The sequence below is a fragment of the Sceloporus occidentalis genome, unplaced genomic scaffold, assembly GCF_023333645.1.
Source record: "Sceloporus occidentalis isolate IW3139 unplaced genomic scaffold, rSceOcc1.0.p SCAF_3, whole genome shotgun sequence".
Classification (NCBI taxonomy): domain Eukaryota; kingdom Metazoa; phylum Chordata; class Lepidosauria; order Squamata; family Phrynosomatidae; genus Sceloporus; species Sceloporus occidentalis.
In genome coordinates this window covers 227,849,147-227,868,033 of record NW_028316983.1, presented here as the reverse complement: position 1 = coordinate 227,868,033, position 18,887 = coordinate 227,849,147, and the positions used below count along the sequence as shown (strand labels likewise).

At 37.7% G+C, this 18,887-nt stretch overlaps 1 protein-coding gene across 3 annotated transcripts in view; it reads left to right on the top strand.

Moving 5' to 3' along the window:
* LOC149317584 (CUB and sushi domain-containing protein 3) overlaps positions 1 to 18,887 on the top strand; it is a 796,080-nt gene that overhangs the window by 671,064 nt on the left and 106,129 nt on the right. For all 3 annotated transcript variants that reach the window (XM_089517858.1, XM_089517859.1, XM_089517857.1), the window contains 8 exons: positions 203 to 299; positions 1,886 to 1,990; positions 8,743 to 8,861; positions 10,244 to 10,313; positions 11,450 to 11,566; positions 14,755 to 14,964; positions 17,232 to 17,420; positions 18,199 to 18,376. In XM_089517858.1, coding sequence (XP_089373984.1) covers positions 203 to 299; positions 1,886 to 1,990; positions 8,743 to 8,861; positions 10,244 to 10,313; positions 11,450 to 11,566; positions 14,755 to 14,964; positions 17,232 to 17,420; positions 18,199 to 18,376 — 1,085 coding nt within the window. The remainder of the gene's footprint in view (positions 1 to 202; positions 300 to 1,885; positions 1,991 to 8,742; positions 8,862 to 10,243; positions 10,314 to 11,449; positions 11,567 to 14,754; positions 14,965 to 17,231; positions 17,421 to 18,198; positions 18,377 to 18,887) is intronic.

Below are 18,887 nucleotides of genomic sequence, written 5' to 3'. Positions count from 1 at the left end.
TCATTAGCTTGGAGAAATGTTTGCAGAAATAACTTAAGGTTCCACATGCAAAAATGAGAAATATTTTATGAAATCAGCACTTAATTAGATATTCTTAAACTAAATGAAATTTCTAATACATACTCTTTTCCAGAGGCTCAATGCCAAGCAAGGGTAATACATATTTTTTTCTGTAATTTTGCATTTAATTTTCTCTTTACAGGTACAAGTTATAAGCTTTGCAACAGAGCATAACTGGGACTCTTTGGATTTTTATGATGGTGCTGATAACAATGCTCCAAGGCTTGGAAGCTATTCAGGTGAATCTTTTTTTAAAATGAGTACATTTCTAATACTCCACATTAGGATGAACAATCTACCTGTGCCACTTCTGACGATATAATTATAAACTATTTTGAATCATATTTGTTTAGTATATGGAGTTTCTCAAATTCAGAATAAGTTGGTGGCTCAAACTGTATGTCTCATGCAACTAGAAATTAATGTCTACACTGAAACAGATTTTATTACCATTTGCCACTTCACACCCTGTGTGTTGTAAGAGCCAAATATATATCCCATTGTAATGATGGTGGTGATGATGATTATGAGTGCTTTGTTGTGTGTATTATATTTACGCTAAGGAATATCATGTCAAGCAGGGAGTGTTCTATTTACCAATACTAAACTTTAAAAGCAAAAAATATATAGAGAGAAACACAGAGAAGAAATGAGGTAGACAGATAGGTCTTCAAAAGTATATAACCTGGAAGAAATGTGAGAGATTACAGAATAAAGAAGCCTGGTGTCATAATTCCCCTGACGAGGGAGGAGATAGTACTCTGTATGGGAATAGATAGTGTTGTACTTTACAGTGAGCCCCTGTTTTCTGCTGAGGTTTGGTTCCAAGGCATCACCCCTCCACATGGATACCAAAATCTTGGATGCTCAAATCCCATTATATACGATGACACAATAAGATGGTGTCATTGCAAAAAATATCAAAAACAAGATTTGCTTTTTGGAATTTATCTATTTAAAAATATTTTCTTTTTTTACTATTCTGATTATTATTAAATAAAAATATTTCCAAACTGTGGACACTTGAATTCATGGATACATAGGGCTTACAGTTCTTATTGTACCATAATGTAATAAAGTTACAATAGATTTTAACACGTATACATTTACACCCTTTATGTACTCACACTGATGCTCATCATTTATTGATCTTTTTAAGAAATACATTATTGAAAGAATTTTGTATGTTGTTTATACTTGTATGCATGGGAATAGGTACAATGTTCCACTTGGAATACTGAGATATTTTGCTATTGTATGTTTTGCTATATTTAAGAGTAAGAAATGGGTGTATTCATGGAAGTGAAATAGTGTAGACAACAATATTACTATAAGAAAAACAAAGCTTCTCTTCATCCTCACCCCACAGATATGAGACTGTGCGTAAAATTTCTTCCCAATCTCATCAACTAGTTGCTAACCTCTGTCAACACAATGGGCACTGAAGACAGGGAGAATGAATTAGAAATTGGTGATGGCAATGGTCAAAGGTGCCTAGGAGGGCTCAAAATGCATATAAAGAAACAAAATAGAAACGGGGCTCTCAGCTTCCAAATCTGTATCCATAAATCCCACCAGTAGAAATGATCAAGCCAGGCTGATTGGACCTCTGAGGTTGGTCCCAGTGCACAGCATGGTTAGCTGAATACCCAGGTGGCCAATCATTCCACAAGAAGAGGGCTTAGAATGTACACCTGCTTCTTGCACAGAAGATGCAAACATGGGACCCCATTAAGTACATGTGCACAGACAAAAATCCTACAGTAAAAAATTGGTGTGTTACTTGCAATCCTGATATAACAATTTGTAATCTTCATTTCCATAGGAACTACAATACCTCCACTTCTCAACAGTACATCCAACAATCTGTACCTCAACTTTCAGTCAGATATTAGTGTGTCAGCTGCTGGATTTCATTTGGAGTACACAGGTAATGTACTTGCAACATGTGTTACTGTTGTAGGAAATAAAATAGCGACATGAGGAATTGTATTCACACAGTCCTTGGTCTACTAGACAGTGCAAAAACTATTTTGTGCTGGAAGTCAATGCACCCTTTAAAATTCTAACTTTGGGTTTGGTCTGCTTGTTAACTACAAATAACACATTCAGTATATAAAATGGGAATTTTTCATTTTCTTGAAAAAGTAATCTTGCCAATAAAAAGATGATGTCTCCTATAAAATATCTGATATTCCCTTGTTGGAATTCTCTGTACGATTGTAGCTATGGGATGAATTTAGTGATCAGGAAGTGGAACCTACAACAAAACACTGCAGTGTTTCCTCCTCCGACTTTTAAAGGCTTCATTGTTGCAACCAGCTATTTCCTCCATGCAAGACACATCCCCTCCCCTCCTTCCATTTTCAATTTTTCTTTCTGTCAGTCTTCATTCAGATGTTTCTCTGCATACCTTGCTATTTTCTCAAGCATGGTAATTCCTTCCTCTTCCATTTTGATGGTTTCATTTAGACTACATACCTGTTAGCATGCATCATTTGAATTTGCTATTATAAGATGTGGTGATATTCAGTCAATACCTATATGTAATCACATTGACAAAACAGGTGAAGAACTGCTTGGAGGATGTGTACCACATCTTTTGAAATGTTGTGTACCACCTTATTATGAATATGTTTTGAAGGGCCAGAGTTGTGTACTGTGATTTTGTGATCAACATCTTTGACAGAACACTGGAAAACCCTGAAAATTTTTGTTCATTACCTGTTCAGTCCTTCCTCACTTATTGTGACCAATAAGAAGTTTAGATATGGTAGTTGTGATAAAAATGTGTATTATAAGCTTTCGATCTGTAATTTTTTTCTTTCACCTTGCATTTAATTTTCTTTTTTCACCTTGCATTTTTGTCTTGTTGTCTTATTTGCAAAGATATCCAGATTATTGGCTGTTTGAAAACTAGTGAAAGTAGAAAAAGTGTTGCAATATCCAGTTGTTACTGTTATGTACAGAACATAGTGTTTGATCCAGTCATTTTGCATGATTTGAATCTTGTACTATATCTTGTTGAAAATATATATATATATATATATATATATATTCATTCACTTCTGAATCAACTTTTTTCCTAGCACATAAGACATTTTAAAATCCTATTTTTCTTGCAGTAGTCACACTGACCTAGACTTACATGGTAGATGTATTGTAACAGTGTTGCCTGAACAGTTGTAAACATGGTGTCCATTTTTCAGCCACCTAGCATGTACAGATTTCTTTCTTTCTTGGCTGGTTGGTTGGTTAGCAACAGAAACAGTTGGAATAAACATTGTCTCAACAAATCTATTTTATGAGGAAAATGTTCTATACCATTTTGTGATTGAAATGTAAAATAAACTGATCTGACTGCTTAGATCATTGGTCCCCAAATTGTGCCCTCTAAGAGATTTTGGACTTCAGCTCCCAGAATCCCAGACTATTGCCCAACATAGCTGAGGCTTCTGGGAGCTGAAGTCCAAAATCGTTTAATGGGCACAGTTTGGGGACCACTGGCTTAGATGAAAAACTACTCAAAGGTGGAAGAAGAACAGGTGCACACTCAGCACACTTGATCATCTCCAGAGGGCACAAAGAAAAGATACCAGTTTCATGAAGGGCAGGGATAGAAGGTCCTGCTCTGGACATCCCTTTACAGTTCACTGGAAAGCAGCCAGAGATATCTTGAATGATGATGACGGTGATGATTTCTTAAACAAGAACATAACACATAATATAAGTTAAGAATATACCGTATATACTTGACTATGTGAACCTCATGTATAAATTGAGGGCAGGTTTGGGGGCCAAAATTATGGATTCTTATATCACCCATGGTTAAGTTGAGGGTAAAACTTAGGGGCATGTAACAAAGGATCTAAAGGATGAAGCAAAGGAAACAATGCTAAAGAACTTACAAAATTCCAGCAGGCATAACTTTGTGCTCACACTAATGGTTGGATGTGTAAGAAATTATAGAAGGATTGATGCTTCCAGGACAGAGTACATTCTTGACTTTCACCAGGAGATGATTCCTTTTTAAATAAGAGTTAAAGTATAATACATACATTGACCCTTAGATAAGTCGATTCATTTTTAGGCCAAATTTTTGACTAGAACTTCTAGATTTATACATGAGTATATACTCTAAGCTCGACGCAGGCTTGCATCCTTCAGAGGTCGCTAAAATGAGTACCCAGACTGTTGGGGGCAAATTAGCTTACTTGCTAATTAGCTTACTTGCTGTTCACCGCTATGATCTATGATAAATAAAACAAATTAATTAATTATTATATAAAACCAATACATATTAAAGTCTGTCAATAAATATTTTAAAATTCATAATTTCAAATTAATTTGGACAAAATTGCCAGATGAGACTGGTATTTACTGCTGTTTTAAACACAGACAGCGTCTCCAACTGACAAATCTCTTCCATCAGGTCATTCCATAATCAGAGGGTGGTTGAAGAAAATGTCCTGTGCACAACAGTCAGCCTAGGTTTGGCTGACTGAAGTAGAGATCACCAGAGGGCTTGAGTATATGGGGTGGATTATAAAGGAGAGGATGATCCTATAGGTAACCTGGACTCAACCCATGTAGGGCTTTAAAAATAACAACCAACAGTTTGTACTATTTTTTTTTTAGCCAATTCACTAAACTTTGTAAATTGAGATGACATGATCATATTTTTTATTAATTAGATTCTAAGCTACCTCCATATCTCCATACCTACTTCTCTCACTACCTGTGTCATAATAAATCCTTAATAATAATAATAATAATAATAATAATAATAATGATGATGAAATAATAAAAACTGCTGGTGTACATTTTTTCAAATGAACTGTTATGAGACTACACAATATATGTCATTTTAACAATTATTAAATGAGAAGAATATCCATTGAAATAGAGATAATACTTCAAAAATTGAGAAGAATATCCATTAAAATAGAGATAATACTTCAAAAATTAATAATTAATTAGATGTTTTAAAGTAATGCTGCTCGTGTATTTTTTCCATGGTTCCATGTAGAATTATTAATTTTTAAGGGCTTTGAAAAAGTATATTGGTAAACAAATCATTTTGTGAAGAAACATCAGGCAAACATATGCACACATGCAAAACAAAATTGCATGGATTTGTTTTAGTCTTTACCTTAACTCCTTTCTTGTCATGAGAAAGAAATTGAGATTGTGCCACTACAACTTGTACAAAGTTTGTACAAAAATGTTGTTCAGTATCATCAAGATATTTCATCTGTAATATTTATGACTATATCCTTTGAATCAAGAAGATTCTCTTACTGCTCAAAGCTCCCTGCCCCAGAATTTGATAACATTTCCAGAAAATATAATATATGTATTCATTGTCCCCCTTTTCTGAGGATATATTGTATCCTTCTCTCCACCCCTTACTTTTTAGGGGTAGAGACTCCATGATCTGTCAATTCTTTCTTCCTTCCCTTATATTTTTTTTAATTCCCTTTCCAAACACTTTAATGATAAAGGCCATAAAATAGCATTGAATTGAAAGGTAATCATTTTTAATGATTTGCTTATAATAGATCCTGAAGAGCAGACCAAAGACTACTTACCTTTGGTCCTGGAATCCCAGAACCACCCTAGGACTGAACAGGAGGCTTGTTTGTAAGAGTGGAAGGAGACTACAGTTTTAGCCAAATCCTGGGTGCCAGGGTTGGCTCATCTCTGGTCTATTCCATTTATCCAACCTGCCACACAATAGCACAACTATTTCACTTTAAAATTCTCCCCGATTTCATTTTCCATTTCAGGCTAACAGTAATTGGGTTGCTCGGTTTGCTCACAATGCAGATTGAACTAGGCTTCCAGATTCCTTTAAATGGCTAGACTCTTGTAGGTCCTCCCTTGTGAAAATAGTCCTTGAATGTGGATGTATGGATGGAGTGGGGAAAATGCTGTACAATTCTTCTAACTGCAGGAGATATAGATTTTTTTTTTTGTTTCATAAATGCATGCACTCCATTGGCCTTTTAGAATATCTCACTTCAATCCTGTACAATTTACACCTCTGCTCCGATGTCCTGTCTTGATGGAGGGTCACAAGTAGTGATGTAAAGAATATTCTCCAAAATTCGAAAATTAGTAGAAATATGTCTAATTTGAAAATTTCAAAAGCATTTTAGAGAGAAGAAATTCTGAGCACTTCTCGATCAATGAGTAAGAATTTTGATTTTTAATCATTTCCAAATGAAGTGAAGAGACGAGAGGCTATTTCCTTTGTTAGGGTGATTCCCCCCCCCCCCCATCTTTGCTCACTCACAGATTTGCTTTGAAAAACAAAAGAGAGCAAAAGGGGAGGCATTTTGTGTGTTGGTGGTGGATAATAAGACCTTCTGCGCTTTATGCCATGCTCTGCCATTCAAATTCTCACAGAAGAGAAGAAGGGTGAAATCCTAGCATTGGAATTTGGGATTCCAAGGGTCATCTCATCCAACCCCCTTTTTGGATACATCACATTCTCTTATTCATAGATATTTTGAACTCTCCTTGCCAAATAAATATATATAAAAAATAAAATGCAAAATAAAAGTAGGTTTGCCTTAGCATCACCTTGAGAGAGCTGGAGAGAGAGGTTTGTCATGCCCTGCCTCTGAGGCTGAGAGAGTGTGCACTCTCCTTGCCAATTACTATTATTACATGACCTTAGCATCACCATGGGAGCGGTGCAGAGAGAGAGGTGGCCATGCCCTGCCTCTGAGGCTGAGAGAGTGTGACCCTCACAAAAGAGAAGAAGGGGCAAGTGGGGTGCAATGGTAGGAATTCTGCCATGGATAAAGCCTAGCATTCAAAGGGATTTCCAGGGGTCATCCACCCCCCCTTCTACCATGAAGGAACACCTAGGAGTTGCAGTTGAAGCTGAGAGCATGTGACTTGTCCAGGGTCATCCAGTGAATTTCTATGGTGAACTGGGAGGCTAGAGTTCTAATCTCAGCTGCATCAGAATTTACTGGTGCAGCCAGCAAGCTGGGCACAGAGAGGAAAAATAGCTTTCATGCCCTGCACAGTTGCCCACCCCTTATCTAACACATTATGTTGACCATTCATCATTGGTCTCAGTGTGATTGACATGGAAAAAGATTTTTTTTTAAAAAATTAAAAGCTTGAAAAATGTCATTACAGACTTATATCTTCCATTTTAAATCTTAATAATACATTAATATATTAAGCCATTTCAAACTGGCTTCCGGGCGGGCTATGGAGTTGAGACGGCCATGGTCGCCTTAGTCGATGACCTCCGTCTGGGCATGGACAGGGGTAGCGTGTCCCTGTTAGTGCTCTTGGACATCTCAGCGGCCTTCGATACCATCGACCATGGTATCCTTCTGGATCGCCTGAGGGAGTTGGGTATCGGGGGCACTGCTTTGCAGTGGTTCCGTTCCTACCTCTCGGGTAGATTCCAGATGGTGGAGCTGGGAGACTGTTGCTCCAACAAGAGGGCCCTTACATCTGGGGTCCCTCAAGGAGCGATTTTGTCCCCCATGCTATTCAACATTTACATGAAGCCACTGGGAGAGATCATCCGGAGATACGGGGCACGGTGTTATCAGTACGCTGATGACACCCAAATAGTCTTCTCTGTGTCTCCGACTGATGCAGTGACTAAGGATGGCATCTCTCCTCTAAATGCCTGCTTGGAGTCAGTAATGGGCTGGATGAGGGAAAACAGAGTCAGTTTGAATCCAGAGAAAACGGAAGTACTGGTGATAGGTTCTCCTGGTCCGGGGAAGCAAATTGTTCCACCTGTCCTGAATGGGGTCACGCTCCCTGTGAAGGACTCTGTTCGCAGCCTGGGGGTGCTCCTGGACTCGTCGCTCCACCTCACATCTCAGGTGGATGCGACGGTCAGGAGCACCTGTTTTCAGCTTCGGCTGATATGCCAGCTGCGTCCCTACCTGGGCCGGGCTGACCTTGAAACCATGGTACATGCTCTGGTAACCTCTCGTTTGGACTCCTGTAACGCACTCTACATGGGGCAACCCTTGTACCAAACTCGGAAGCTACAGTTGGTGCAGAACATGGCTGCTAGACTGGTCACTGGATGCTCCAGGGCCTGTCATATAACATTTGTATTGAAAGACCTCCATTGGCTGCCCATTCGCTTCCAAGTGCAATACAAGGTGTTGGTTATTACCTATAAAGCCCTAAATGGCTTGGGCCCAGGGTACTTGGAGGACCGCCTCTCCCCGTACAATCCGCCCCGCACTCTCAGGTCGGGTGGGAAACATCTTTTGTCTATTCCAAGTGTTCATTATAGTGCAACACAGAGGGAATTTTCAATCTCAGCCCCCAGATTATGGAATACCCTGCCCGACGAGCTCTGCACAGCCTCATCCCTTGATGGATTTAAAAGGATGCTAAAAATTTCCTTTTCCGTCAAGCTTTCCCCCCTATGAGTTGATGTTTTATTATCTGTTTTTAGATTTCTATGTGATGTTTTAACGCTGTTTTTTGCTGTTTTTATACTGTCTTTTAACATGTACACCGCTATGATCTTGAAAAAGGAATAGCGGTATATAAGAATAAAGTATTATTATTATTTCATTATTTGACAAGTTTAATAACAATTTTCTGTATGTGTCAAAATTTGTATCTTCAGTGGAGGAAAGTTATTTTGTCACTGTTAAGTTTTTTAACTTTTCACAGCTATAGGTTTGGACTCTTGCCCCGAACCTCAGACACCAAACAGTGGAATTAAGATTGGAGACAGATACATGGTTGGAGATGTAGTTTCCTTTCAGTGTGACCAAGGATATTCCCTTCAGGTAGGTTTGGGGGAAAATGTCAATTTCGTTCACATGTAATTGTTCACATTTCATCACATTTTGATTTTATAAAACCAAAAACATTAATTTATTAATAATTGGTTTAGCTCTATCTATTTTTCCCCAATTGAGCTCCTAGTGAAATTCAGTTGATAAAGATGGGGCTCTGCTGTCAATTTTCCCTGAAATCTGTGTATCATTTGAAATACACACACACACACTCCAATCCTACCAACTGCAACTGGATACAACAGACTTTCTTGCCTCCTCTATCTTGCAGTAGATTCATGAACCCACTGAAAAATCCTATACGAATTTCAAAGAATCATGAATTAGTGTCATAGTAGGCATATGGCAAATTCAGAGACAGCAAAGACTGGACAACCTTTTGAGTGAAGCAAAATCACCTCTGCCCTTTCTGGGAGGAAAAAAAATCAGTTCCAAGCCATAGGATATTACATTGTCTAACATAGGACAGTATGAGGTAATCATTAGATGAATATTATCAGATTCTGAAGAATGCAATGGGAATAAATCAGGGGATCAGGATGAAACAGTAAAACTGAAGAATGAATGAAACAAATGAATGGGAGGGGGGATAGTTCTCATAAATGCTTAAACTAATAAAATCTCAGACATGCTTAAATTTATTATGGCTCATTGCATTTCAGAAAAAAAAGTTGTCTCCCTTTTGGAAAATCTAAATTCATACATGGAAATGCATAACATTTCATTAAATATACGTTCTAACTAAAAAAGAGAGGATTTTTTTTTTAAAAAAAATCTGTACCAAACTATTTTCTCATAAGAGTAACCACCATGTGAATATACCATTGAAAAATATAAAAATTAACTGCTTGGACATTTTCCCCAGTGGTGAGTAAAATTAGTTTTCTGTTGTAGGTACCTAGGCGTAAATCTAGGTGCTAGTTTCAGCTAGAGCAGTGCTACTAAATGTGGTAGCCTCTTGCCTGGTATCAGCCCCAATGCCAATGGCTTCTGGTCCCTGGCAAGTTAGATGAGATATTTAGCCTTCGCTGGCGGAGAGCTCTGGTGCTACAACAGACTAGAAATCCCAGAATTTGAGCCATGGCAGTTAAAGTGGTGTCAAACTGCTGTATTTATGCAGTGAAGATGCAGCGGGGGGGGGGGGCTTTTATGCCTTTTTTGAGCTGAGCAGGACTAATTTATACAGCTATAGCCAACCTGCTCTTTCTGCATGAAGCCTGGTTATCCAGCTCCAAGACCTGACAAGCTTTGCCATTCATTTCCCCTCCCTAGGAGAGTAGCTGGGGAAAACACTGTTGTAATAACAGCAAAACACTGCTTCACTGGCTTGATTGTTTTTCTTAAATAATAACACAGTCACTTGTCATTCATAGGGACACTCACATATCACCTGCATGCCTGGACCAGTAAGAAGATGGAATTATCCTATTCCAATTTGCTTAGGTATGTTTCCTTATGTATTGCATATGTTTATTTCATATCAAACTGAAAAGTATTTGCACAGCTAAGCATGAACTGTCAGAGATTGTACCAGAACATTATTTTCTACTTTGTCTTGATGATTTCAGAATGAGTTGTCAAACTGGTGGAAAACATTTTCATGCAGATTTGGAGTAGCTGTGTGTTGAGTGAGGTAGCTTAAATCAGCAGTAGAAGCAGAAATTGGAGTGTCAGAATAATGTACTGTAGAGAGATTTTATTTTTTCTTAAAATGTCATATAAAAGGATTCAGAAAATGTAAGATTTGTGCCCAAATTAGTATTTATGACTAAGTCGTTTAAATGTTCCAAATTTTTTGCAACATTTCCCATAGAACCTCACACCACTTTTTTTTGTCCTTCAGCAAAAACATTGTCCTACAGCAAAACCACTTCTTTTTGATCCTTCAGCAAGAACCACTTTTTAAATCTCCCCCCTCTCCATTTTGGGTGGGTTTGTGCAAAACCACAGAAGTTGCAATTGTTATGATTTATGGAAATACTTTTGGGGTGGTGAAATACAAAAAATACTCTGAAATGTGTTTGTTCTCCTATGTAAGAATGAAATAAGTGTAAGTTCCCATCTTTATTTTTCAGTGACTCATCCAGCTATGTCCTTACTCAGCATGAATCATTTCATTCCCTTGCAATACCCATATAACAAATCCCCAGTATGGTCATCACTTTATACTTTCCAGAAGAACTATGGCCCCACTTTGGCTACAGTTTACTCATCAACTATCAGAGGGTTTGTGAGTAAGAAAGGATCTGTTGTTGTTGTTAACTGCCTTGAGTTGACATCGGCTCATGGCATTCCTATGAGTGACACATGTCCACACTTTCCTGTCTTCAACTGCTCTGCTCATGTCCTGCAGGCTCACTGCTGTGGCCTTCTAGATTGAATCTATTCATCTAATATGCAACCTACCTCTCTTTCTGCTATCCTCCACCCTTCCTAGCATTATTGTCTTTTCTATTGAGTTGTGTTTTCATTATGTGGCTGAAGTATGACAGCCTCAGTTCGAAGAAGGATAGCTAAACTATTTTAACCTGGTTTCATTTTGTTTTTAAGCCACCTTTTTGTGCTTCATTCTCTTGTAGCACAGTGTGGTGGTTCTATGTCAGACTTCAGTGGAGTTATCCTTAGCCCTGGGTTTCCTGGAAATTATCCCAGCAGTTTGGATTGCACATGGACAATCACGCTGCCCATTGGATTTGGTATGTTGTGACCCTATTAACAATCACCCAGTGTGAGTTATTTGTTGTTTCTTTATTCTTGTGTGTGTGTGTGTGCTTGCATCATCTATACCATAGATTTTATTTATTGATTTATTCTAATAAATGTTCTTTATACTGCTTTTGAAATTTCATTTCTGCTTTAAAAACAATGTGAATGGAGAGGGTTGTTTTAATGTAGAATTGCAATTCCAAGAGATTAAAAAACAAAACAAAAACCAAGGCATAAGCTCCCTGCATGCATTTTGTTAGATGAAATGTTGTTGTTGTTTTTGTTGAAATACCTTCAAGGTATTTCCAACTTATGGTGACCCTAAGGTGACCCTACCATGAGTTTTTCTTAGCAAACTACTTAAGAGGGGGTTTATCATTGCCATCCTTTGAGGCTGAGAGAATGTGACTTGTCCAAAGTCACCCAGTGGGTTTACATGGCCGAGCCAGGAATTGAACCTGGTCTCCAGAGTCATAGTGAAGCCACAACACCACACTGGCCAAATATCTAGAGGTGGGGTATTGCTGTCATCACCAAATTCAGCAGTGGCCACAAAAATCAGAGGGACAAGATGTGGTTCACCCCTTTACATGAGCAATGAGAACCTAAAAAGTGCTAGTCATACTGTGGCCCGTTTCACATGGGCGTAAAGTACGTCCCCAGGACGTACTATGTTTAGGAAAGGGCGTCCTTTATGCATGCCCCTAATCCTAGTACGTCCTGGGGATGAACAAAATGGTGGCGCCCGTTCCATGCATAGTGCCTGCACGTCCCGCGACAGAAGTGACGTCACGAGTGCGCCATTGGCCACTTGTGCCGCCACCTCCAGGGCGCAAAAAGAAGCCGCTTTTTGCGGCTTCTTTTTGTTATGTCCGGGAACCGCGCGGTTTGACCACTGCAGTTCCTGGACACAGCAACCGGCGGCGCCAGCACAGTGCTCATTTTGGGTGCTCTGTAACACGCCTAAGTCAGACTATTGATTTCTCTCATTTCTTAAGTAGATGAGTCTATTAGTGACCATCAGCAAAAGTCCCAGATGAAGAGAAGAGGGGAATGGGTCTTGCATAATTATCTGGAGCTTTATTTGTTGTTGTGTTGTATACATGAACTGTTTTCACATTTTACAATGACTTGATTGCTTTCTAATTTTTGTATGCTGTTAATTTTGGACTATGTTTGTTTTGTAATATGTTTTTTAAATGTTTTCATTTTGGGTTCCTTTCTAGGAGAAAGGCAGAATAAAATAAATAAAATAAAATAAAACAAAATTGTGTGGGCACCTTTACACTACAAAATTATAGTGCTGTCCCTCAGTTTTAACTGATGTGGGTCCATCCTATGTAATCCTTGGATTGACAATGAAGGGGGCTTTAGTATTCCCAGCTAGAGTGCTCAAATGCCTCAACAAATTTAGATTATGTCTGGATTATTGTAGCACGCTATGCATATGGCTGTCTTTGAAGAATCTACAGTCATGTGATTATGCATCATAGGGATCTTCTATGCTAATTTTTAATAGAGGCCATGCACAGTGGACATATGATTTCTTTTTTGAAATAGTTGTCCTTGTTTTCTATATGTTGTTTTGCAAAGCTCCAAAGAGCTGTTGATGGGCTTTAGAGACCTGGATGTTAACACTAAGACATTTGAAATACTACAGATAAAATGGGTTGCATGAAGATTGGCCCTAGTTGTAATTGAAGGCCCCCTCAAGGATCTTTTTATCTGGTCATGAACATCTCCATTATCCACATACTAACCTTTATTTGACCTCCAGATGCAAAAAAAAAAAAAAAAAAGGTGTTTTTATTAGGCTGCAAGGCCTTCCTGTAATCTTCAACATCAAAAAATACCCAATTTTGAACAGTTTTGGTTCTTTAAAAATATATATTGGTGAACTCCAGAAGAGCCCAGTGTAAAAAGTGGCTCTGCACCTAACACAATTACCCTGCCCTGTTCTATGTGGCTGTGCATGAGTACGCAGTGTCCTGGAACCTCTCAGATACTTCTAGTTGCGATTAAGCAGAATACCTTTTTACTGACTGTGTCTTGTGTCTGATATTCCCATCTAATGAAGAAGCATCTCCTTTTCCAAACCAGTGATATGCTTTCCATTTCTAAACAATTATTTGATTTATCTCTTCCTTATGGTTCCTATGAATTAAAATGCGGAAGAGGAGACCCATGTATATCACCTCACATTCACAGGAGGAAAGGACCAATATGATAGGGATGTGGAGGATATTCATTTTACACACACACCCACACACACACACACACACCATGTTTTTTTAAGTGTTAAGAACTTTCATGTGGTTGTGTTATTCAAAACTTTCTGCATAGGAAACAGCATTTTCGATGTAGAAAATAATATTTCAATGCAGAAATATTTGGGGGGGGGAATTGTGCAGAAAAGGCCATTTTCTTAACATAAAATGCTATTTTCTGTGCAATACAACTATGCAAAACTTTTGTGCAGAGTAAGTCCCAAACTGTGAATAGTAATCAAAAACTGCAGTTTTCAAAGACTTTCTCATGCAGGAAGAAGATTTCTAAAATTACTTGCTGCTTTCTTCAAGAGGAAAATTAGTGAAGAATTACATCACTGAGATATGAATGTAACTAATAAACAGGCATATATAATATTTATTTTCAAGGTCATCTTTGCAAACATTTGGCACTTGTGAATGTTGCTGGAGCACATTCGTTTCATTATTTACAACAGAACTTAGTTCCCAGAGCTAAGCTTCTGGAAACTGTTCCCAATACAGATGGATGAAATGAATATTTGAAAATAGCTGAAGAAAGTTTGAAAAACTGGTGGCAGGAAAAACCTGTTCTGCACACAAATAAATAAATACATATGCATGGGGTTTCATTGCACAGCAAACAGCATTTTCCACACAGAAAATAGTATTTTCTGCATAGTATTATTATTTTCTGCACAGAAACTGTTTTCTATTCAGGAAACTGTTTTCTGTGCAAAAATGCCACCTACTGTTGATGGCATTAGGGTGTGAGAGAAAACTGGTTGCATGTGGATTCAGTAATATAGCATCTTCTTGACCAATTTTTTCCAGTGTTTTTATATTTTCTGTGCATATTATGATAGCAATAAATACCAACTGCCAGACATTTTTGTCATGCCTTCTTAGTCATTATCAAATGTATTTTTCAGGTGTCCACTTGCAGTTTGCAAACTTTTCAACTGAAACAATACATGATTATTTGGAAGTAAGAAGTGGATCAACAGATATCAGTACAGTTATTGGGAGACTCAGTGGCCCACAGCTACCATCTTCTCTTTTCAGTACCACACATGAAACTAGTTTATATTTTCACAGTGATTATTCTCAGAACAAGCAAGGATTTCATATTGTGTATCAAGGTGAGTACGTTCAACTAGATATTTTTGGAATTTTTAACATGTCTGGCTTATGTACAGACCATATTTTATACAAACCATAGGTAGCTAATGGTTTTGTGATAGCTATAAAGTATAGAGCTGGTTCAATTAAGCCTCATTTTTTAAAGGCTTAGTAATAGATCCCAGAGTTTTACTACATATAGGAATAATGGATTACATTTAATAGTGATTCTGATTTTGTATGAAAAAATTCTATGCACATAAATGAGATCACTAAGCTTTTGCTGCTCTTCCCAACTACTCTATCTTGCTGTTTATCTTCCTAAAATTTTCTCTTTAGTATTGGTCCAAAGCAGATGGGCCAAAAAAGTGGCTTGGGGTGTGCAGGTGACGCATGCTTACGGAGCTGCTTGGAAACTGGTCTGAGGCCGCCTAAGCCAGCTTCAAGCCACCAGTCTGCTTCACCCCCATGCTACAATATATGCATTGGAATGGCACACTACTTGGCTGGTAAAAATTAACTCGCCATAATATACAGGAAGCAAATACTATCTAATCGTGCAGAGTTACATTGGCTAAGACAGTGGATAATTTCAGAAGCCTGTTTATGTACTTGACAATATACATGCAACATCACATGTGTATATGCATATATGTGCATAAACAAAAACATGATAAATTTAATATCCATAAGCCTTCTATCCCCTTTAGTACAACCTGAAGGTCTGCATCCCAGTATACACAGAATTCAGAGAATTGTACATTTACTCATTTTTTTTCTTTTCTCAAAGATTAACATTCTCTGTGACCAAATGAACCTGCTTTGAAACTAAGAGCAATTTCAAAAAATATGTTGTGTAAAATTGAGACATGAAATTCAAAGGAAGTAAAAGCAAATATTTCAGTGAGATAGCTAACCTTGGCCTTAAGCTAGGATAAAGTAGCTGTTTGGATTCCATCTGCCTTATTTGTACATGAAATATCAATAGTTTTTTTTTTCTTTTAAAAAATCAGATAACACAGGCAACTATAAGCTGTAGGGGAAAATAATATTATTTATGAAGGCATAGGTATTGCTACTGAGACTGGAATCATATGGAGAGTGGATTCACATGGGTAAATCTTGGATGCTGCTTGAACTTCTAGGAACGGGGCAAAGAATGTAACACAAAATTGCGTAAAATATGTATATTAGGAGAAACATGCATGAATTCATACAGATTGGCATGTGGGCATTAAAAGTGCAAAGTGATTTGCGAATGGGATGGATTGAATTTACATTGGAGAAAATGTAAAATAAAATGAAAAATTGTAAATTTTTCAAACTGTTGTGCAGACATCTGCAAAGATAATTATTGGAAAGTCACATATTGATCTAGACTGCAGATTCTCGATTGAGTTACCATAATTAATGTTTGGATACTACTATATATGATACCATTGGATCACAGTTTATATCACTGTTCTGAAACTAGCTATTTCTCAATCAGTTTATGTCAATGTCCAAAGTGCTAAACTTACCTGTTTCATCATAATCTGAGCATAATAATGTCTTCAACCCAGTCCTGGGTGATGCAGAAATATATTCCCCACCCCCCATAAAAGTGGGCATTGAGTGTCTTCTATTATTGTGTTTTTATTTTATTTTATTTTATTTTATTTTTAAAAATTGCATGTTTACAGGTGTGATTGAGAGAAATAGAGAGAGTTGTAGGAAACTGCTTGGTTCACAGGAGTAAGGCCTTGTACAGATTGGCGCTATGCGCTGGTGTGGCACTGATTTTAGGGCTTGGGAGAGCATTGCATCCGCACACTCTCAAGCCCTACTGCTCACTGCCAATGCCATCATGGCTCGCCCCCGTCCACATGGGGGCTTCCATGATGATGTATCCACGGCACAGCGTCCAAATGGCACCACGTCACACATACATAATTGGTGCATGTGAGGGCGGCAATGGGGCCCTGCACACACACTAAAAAGAACCTGTCACGAGTGGGTTCTTTTTAGGGCTCCCGGAGGCTGCACCATTTGGTTGCTGTGTCCTCTGTCGAGGGAAGAAAGGGGTGGTGTCTTGCTGCCCCTTTCTCCCCATCTGTCCAGTGCCTAAATTCATCTTTTATGGATAATAGGGGTTTATCCAGCATAATAATATTTTGAAAAACTTCAGAAAGTCTTTTGGGAGTGGGGCAGTATAATTATTTTTCACATGCAAAATTACATTTTAGGGAGGGAACAACCTTGTTGGTTAATCTCATAAAAGCTTATGATGCTTATTGTTTTATTTCAGCATATCAGTTGCAGAGTTGTCCTGATCCACGTCCCTTTCGCAATGGTTTTGTCATTGGAACTGATTTTACTGTAGGACAAACAGTTTCATTTGAGTGTTTTCCAGGCTACACTTTAATTGGGAACTCAGCACTTACTTGTCTTCATGGAATCAGTCGTAACTGGAACCATCCCTTACCAAGGTGTGAAGGTATGTCTTCAGTAGATTTGTGCTATTTCATATACATTTATCTCTTTTGTCATTAAACATTCAGAGAAACTGAGCAGAATGAGAAGATTTGAGATACTGGAATAGTTAAGGAAGTAAACTGTTGCTGAAGGATTACAAAATAGCTGAGTTTGCTGGGAATCTGAGACTGCATCCACACTGCAGAAATAATCTAGTTTAATACCACTTTAATTTCCATGACTCAGTGCTTTGGAATTCTGGGATTTGTAGTTTGTTATGGCACCAGAGCTCTCTGACAGAGAAGGCAAAATATCTCACAAAACTACAAACCAAAAGCCATGGCAGTTAAAGTGGTGTCAAACTGGGCTATTTCTGCAGAGCAGATGCAGCCTGAGACAAGTTCACACACTTAGGGAAAGATTGTTGAAGTGAGGAAGCAAGTGACCCAACCTCTCATTCCTAATGTCTTAAACATGGTTGGAAAATCAAGTGCATTATATCTACACTACCCAATGGCAATCCTATTCTAATTATTATCATTTTTATGGTGGTGCTTACTGTGCATGGAGCAGCATATTTTAGACACTTTATGAATATTCGTAATATTGCCTCTTGTCATATTTAATAAGATTGAGAATGGCAGCTTTATACTTTATAAAAATTCAGTAGTGTATTTGCTTCTTGCCATTTATAATTTCAGGTCAGATTTCTTTTTGACTTTACATCTTTTTTTTAAAAAAAGAAGAAGCAGAAATATTACAGCATAATCATTGTTAGTTTGTTTTGCTTTGTTTTTCAGCTCTTTGTGGAGGAAATATAACTGCTATGAATGGTACCATATATTCTCCAGGCTATCCTGATGAATATCCAAATTTCCAAGACTGCTTTTGGCTTGTAAAAGTGCCACCTGGGCATGGAATTTATATCAATTTTACTGTACTTCAGACAGAACCAATATATGATTTCATAACTGTCTGGTAAGCATAGACTAAGATTATTAATACATTTATAGTATGTAACACATAGGAACAAGAGGGTTTTGTCCTTTTTTGATATGTATTAGTGTTTCAGGTTTGTGGTACAACATATTATTCCAGCATTGGCTGAAAATATTTTTTAATCTTCAATAAATCAGCTAAACATAGTAAGATGTATTCCATATTTGACCTCCAGAATTGAATCACTGGCATTTTTTCTTCATTTTCTGATATATGTCAAATATGTTTATGATCAATATAAAAATCCTGTGCACACTTACTTGTGAGTAAGCCTATGTGAGCACAATAATATCTGTTTCCATGAAAGCATATATAAGATTGTGCTGCATTTGTAACTGCTTCCCAAATGTCTGTATATGTCCCATCGAATTCCCTGTCAACCTATGGTGACCATTATTATTATTATTATTATTATTATTATTATTATTATTATTATTATTATTATTATTCTTTATTTATGAAGCGCTGTAAATTTACACAGCGCTGTACA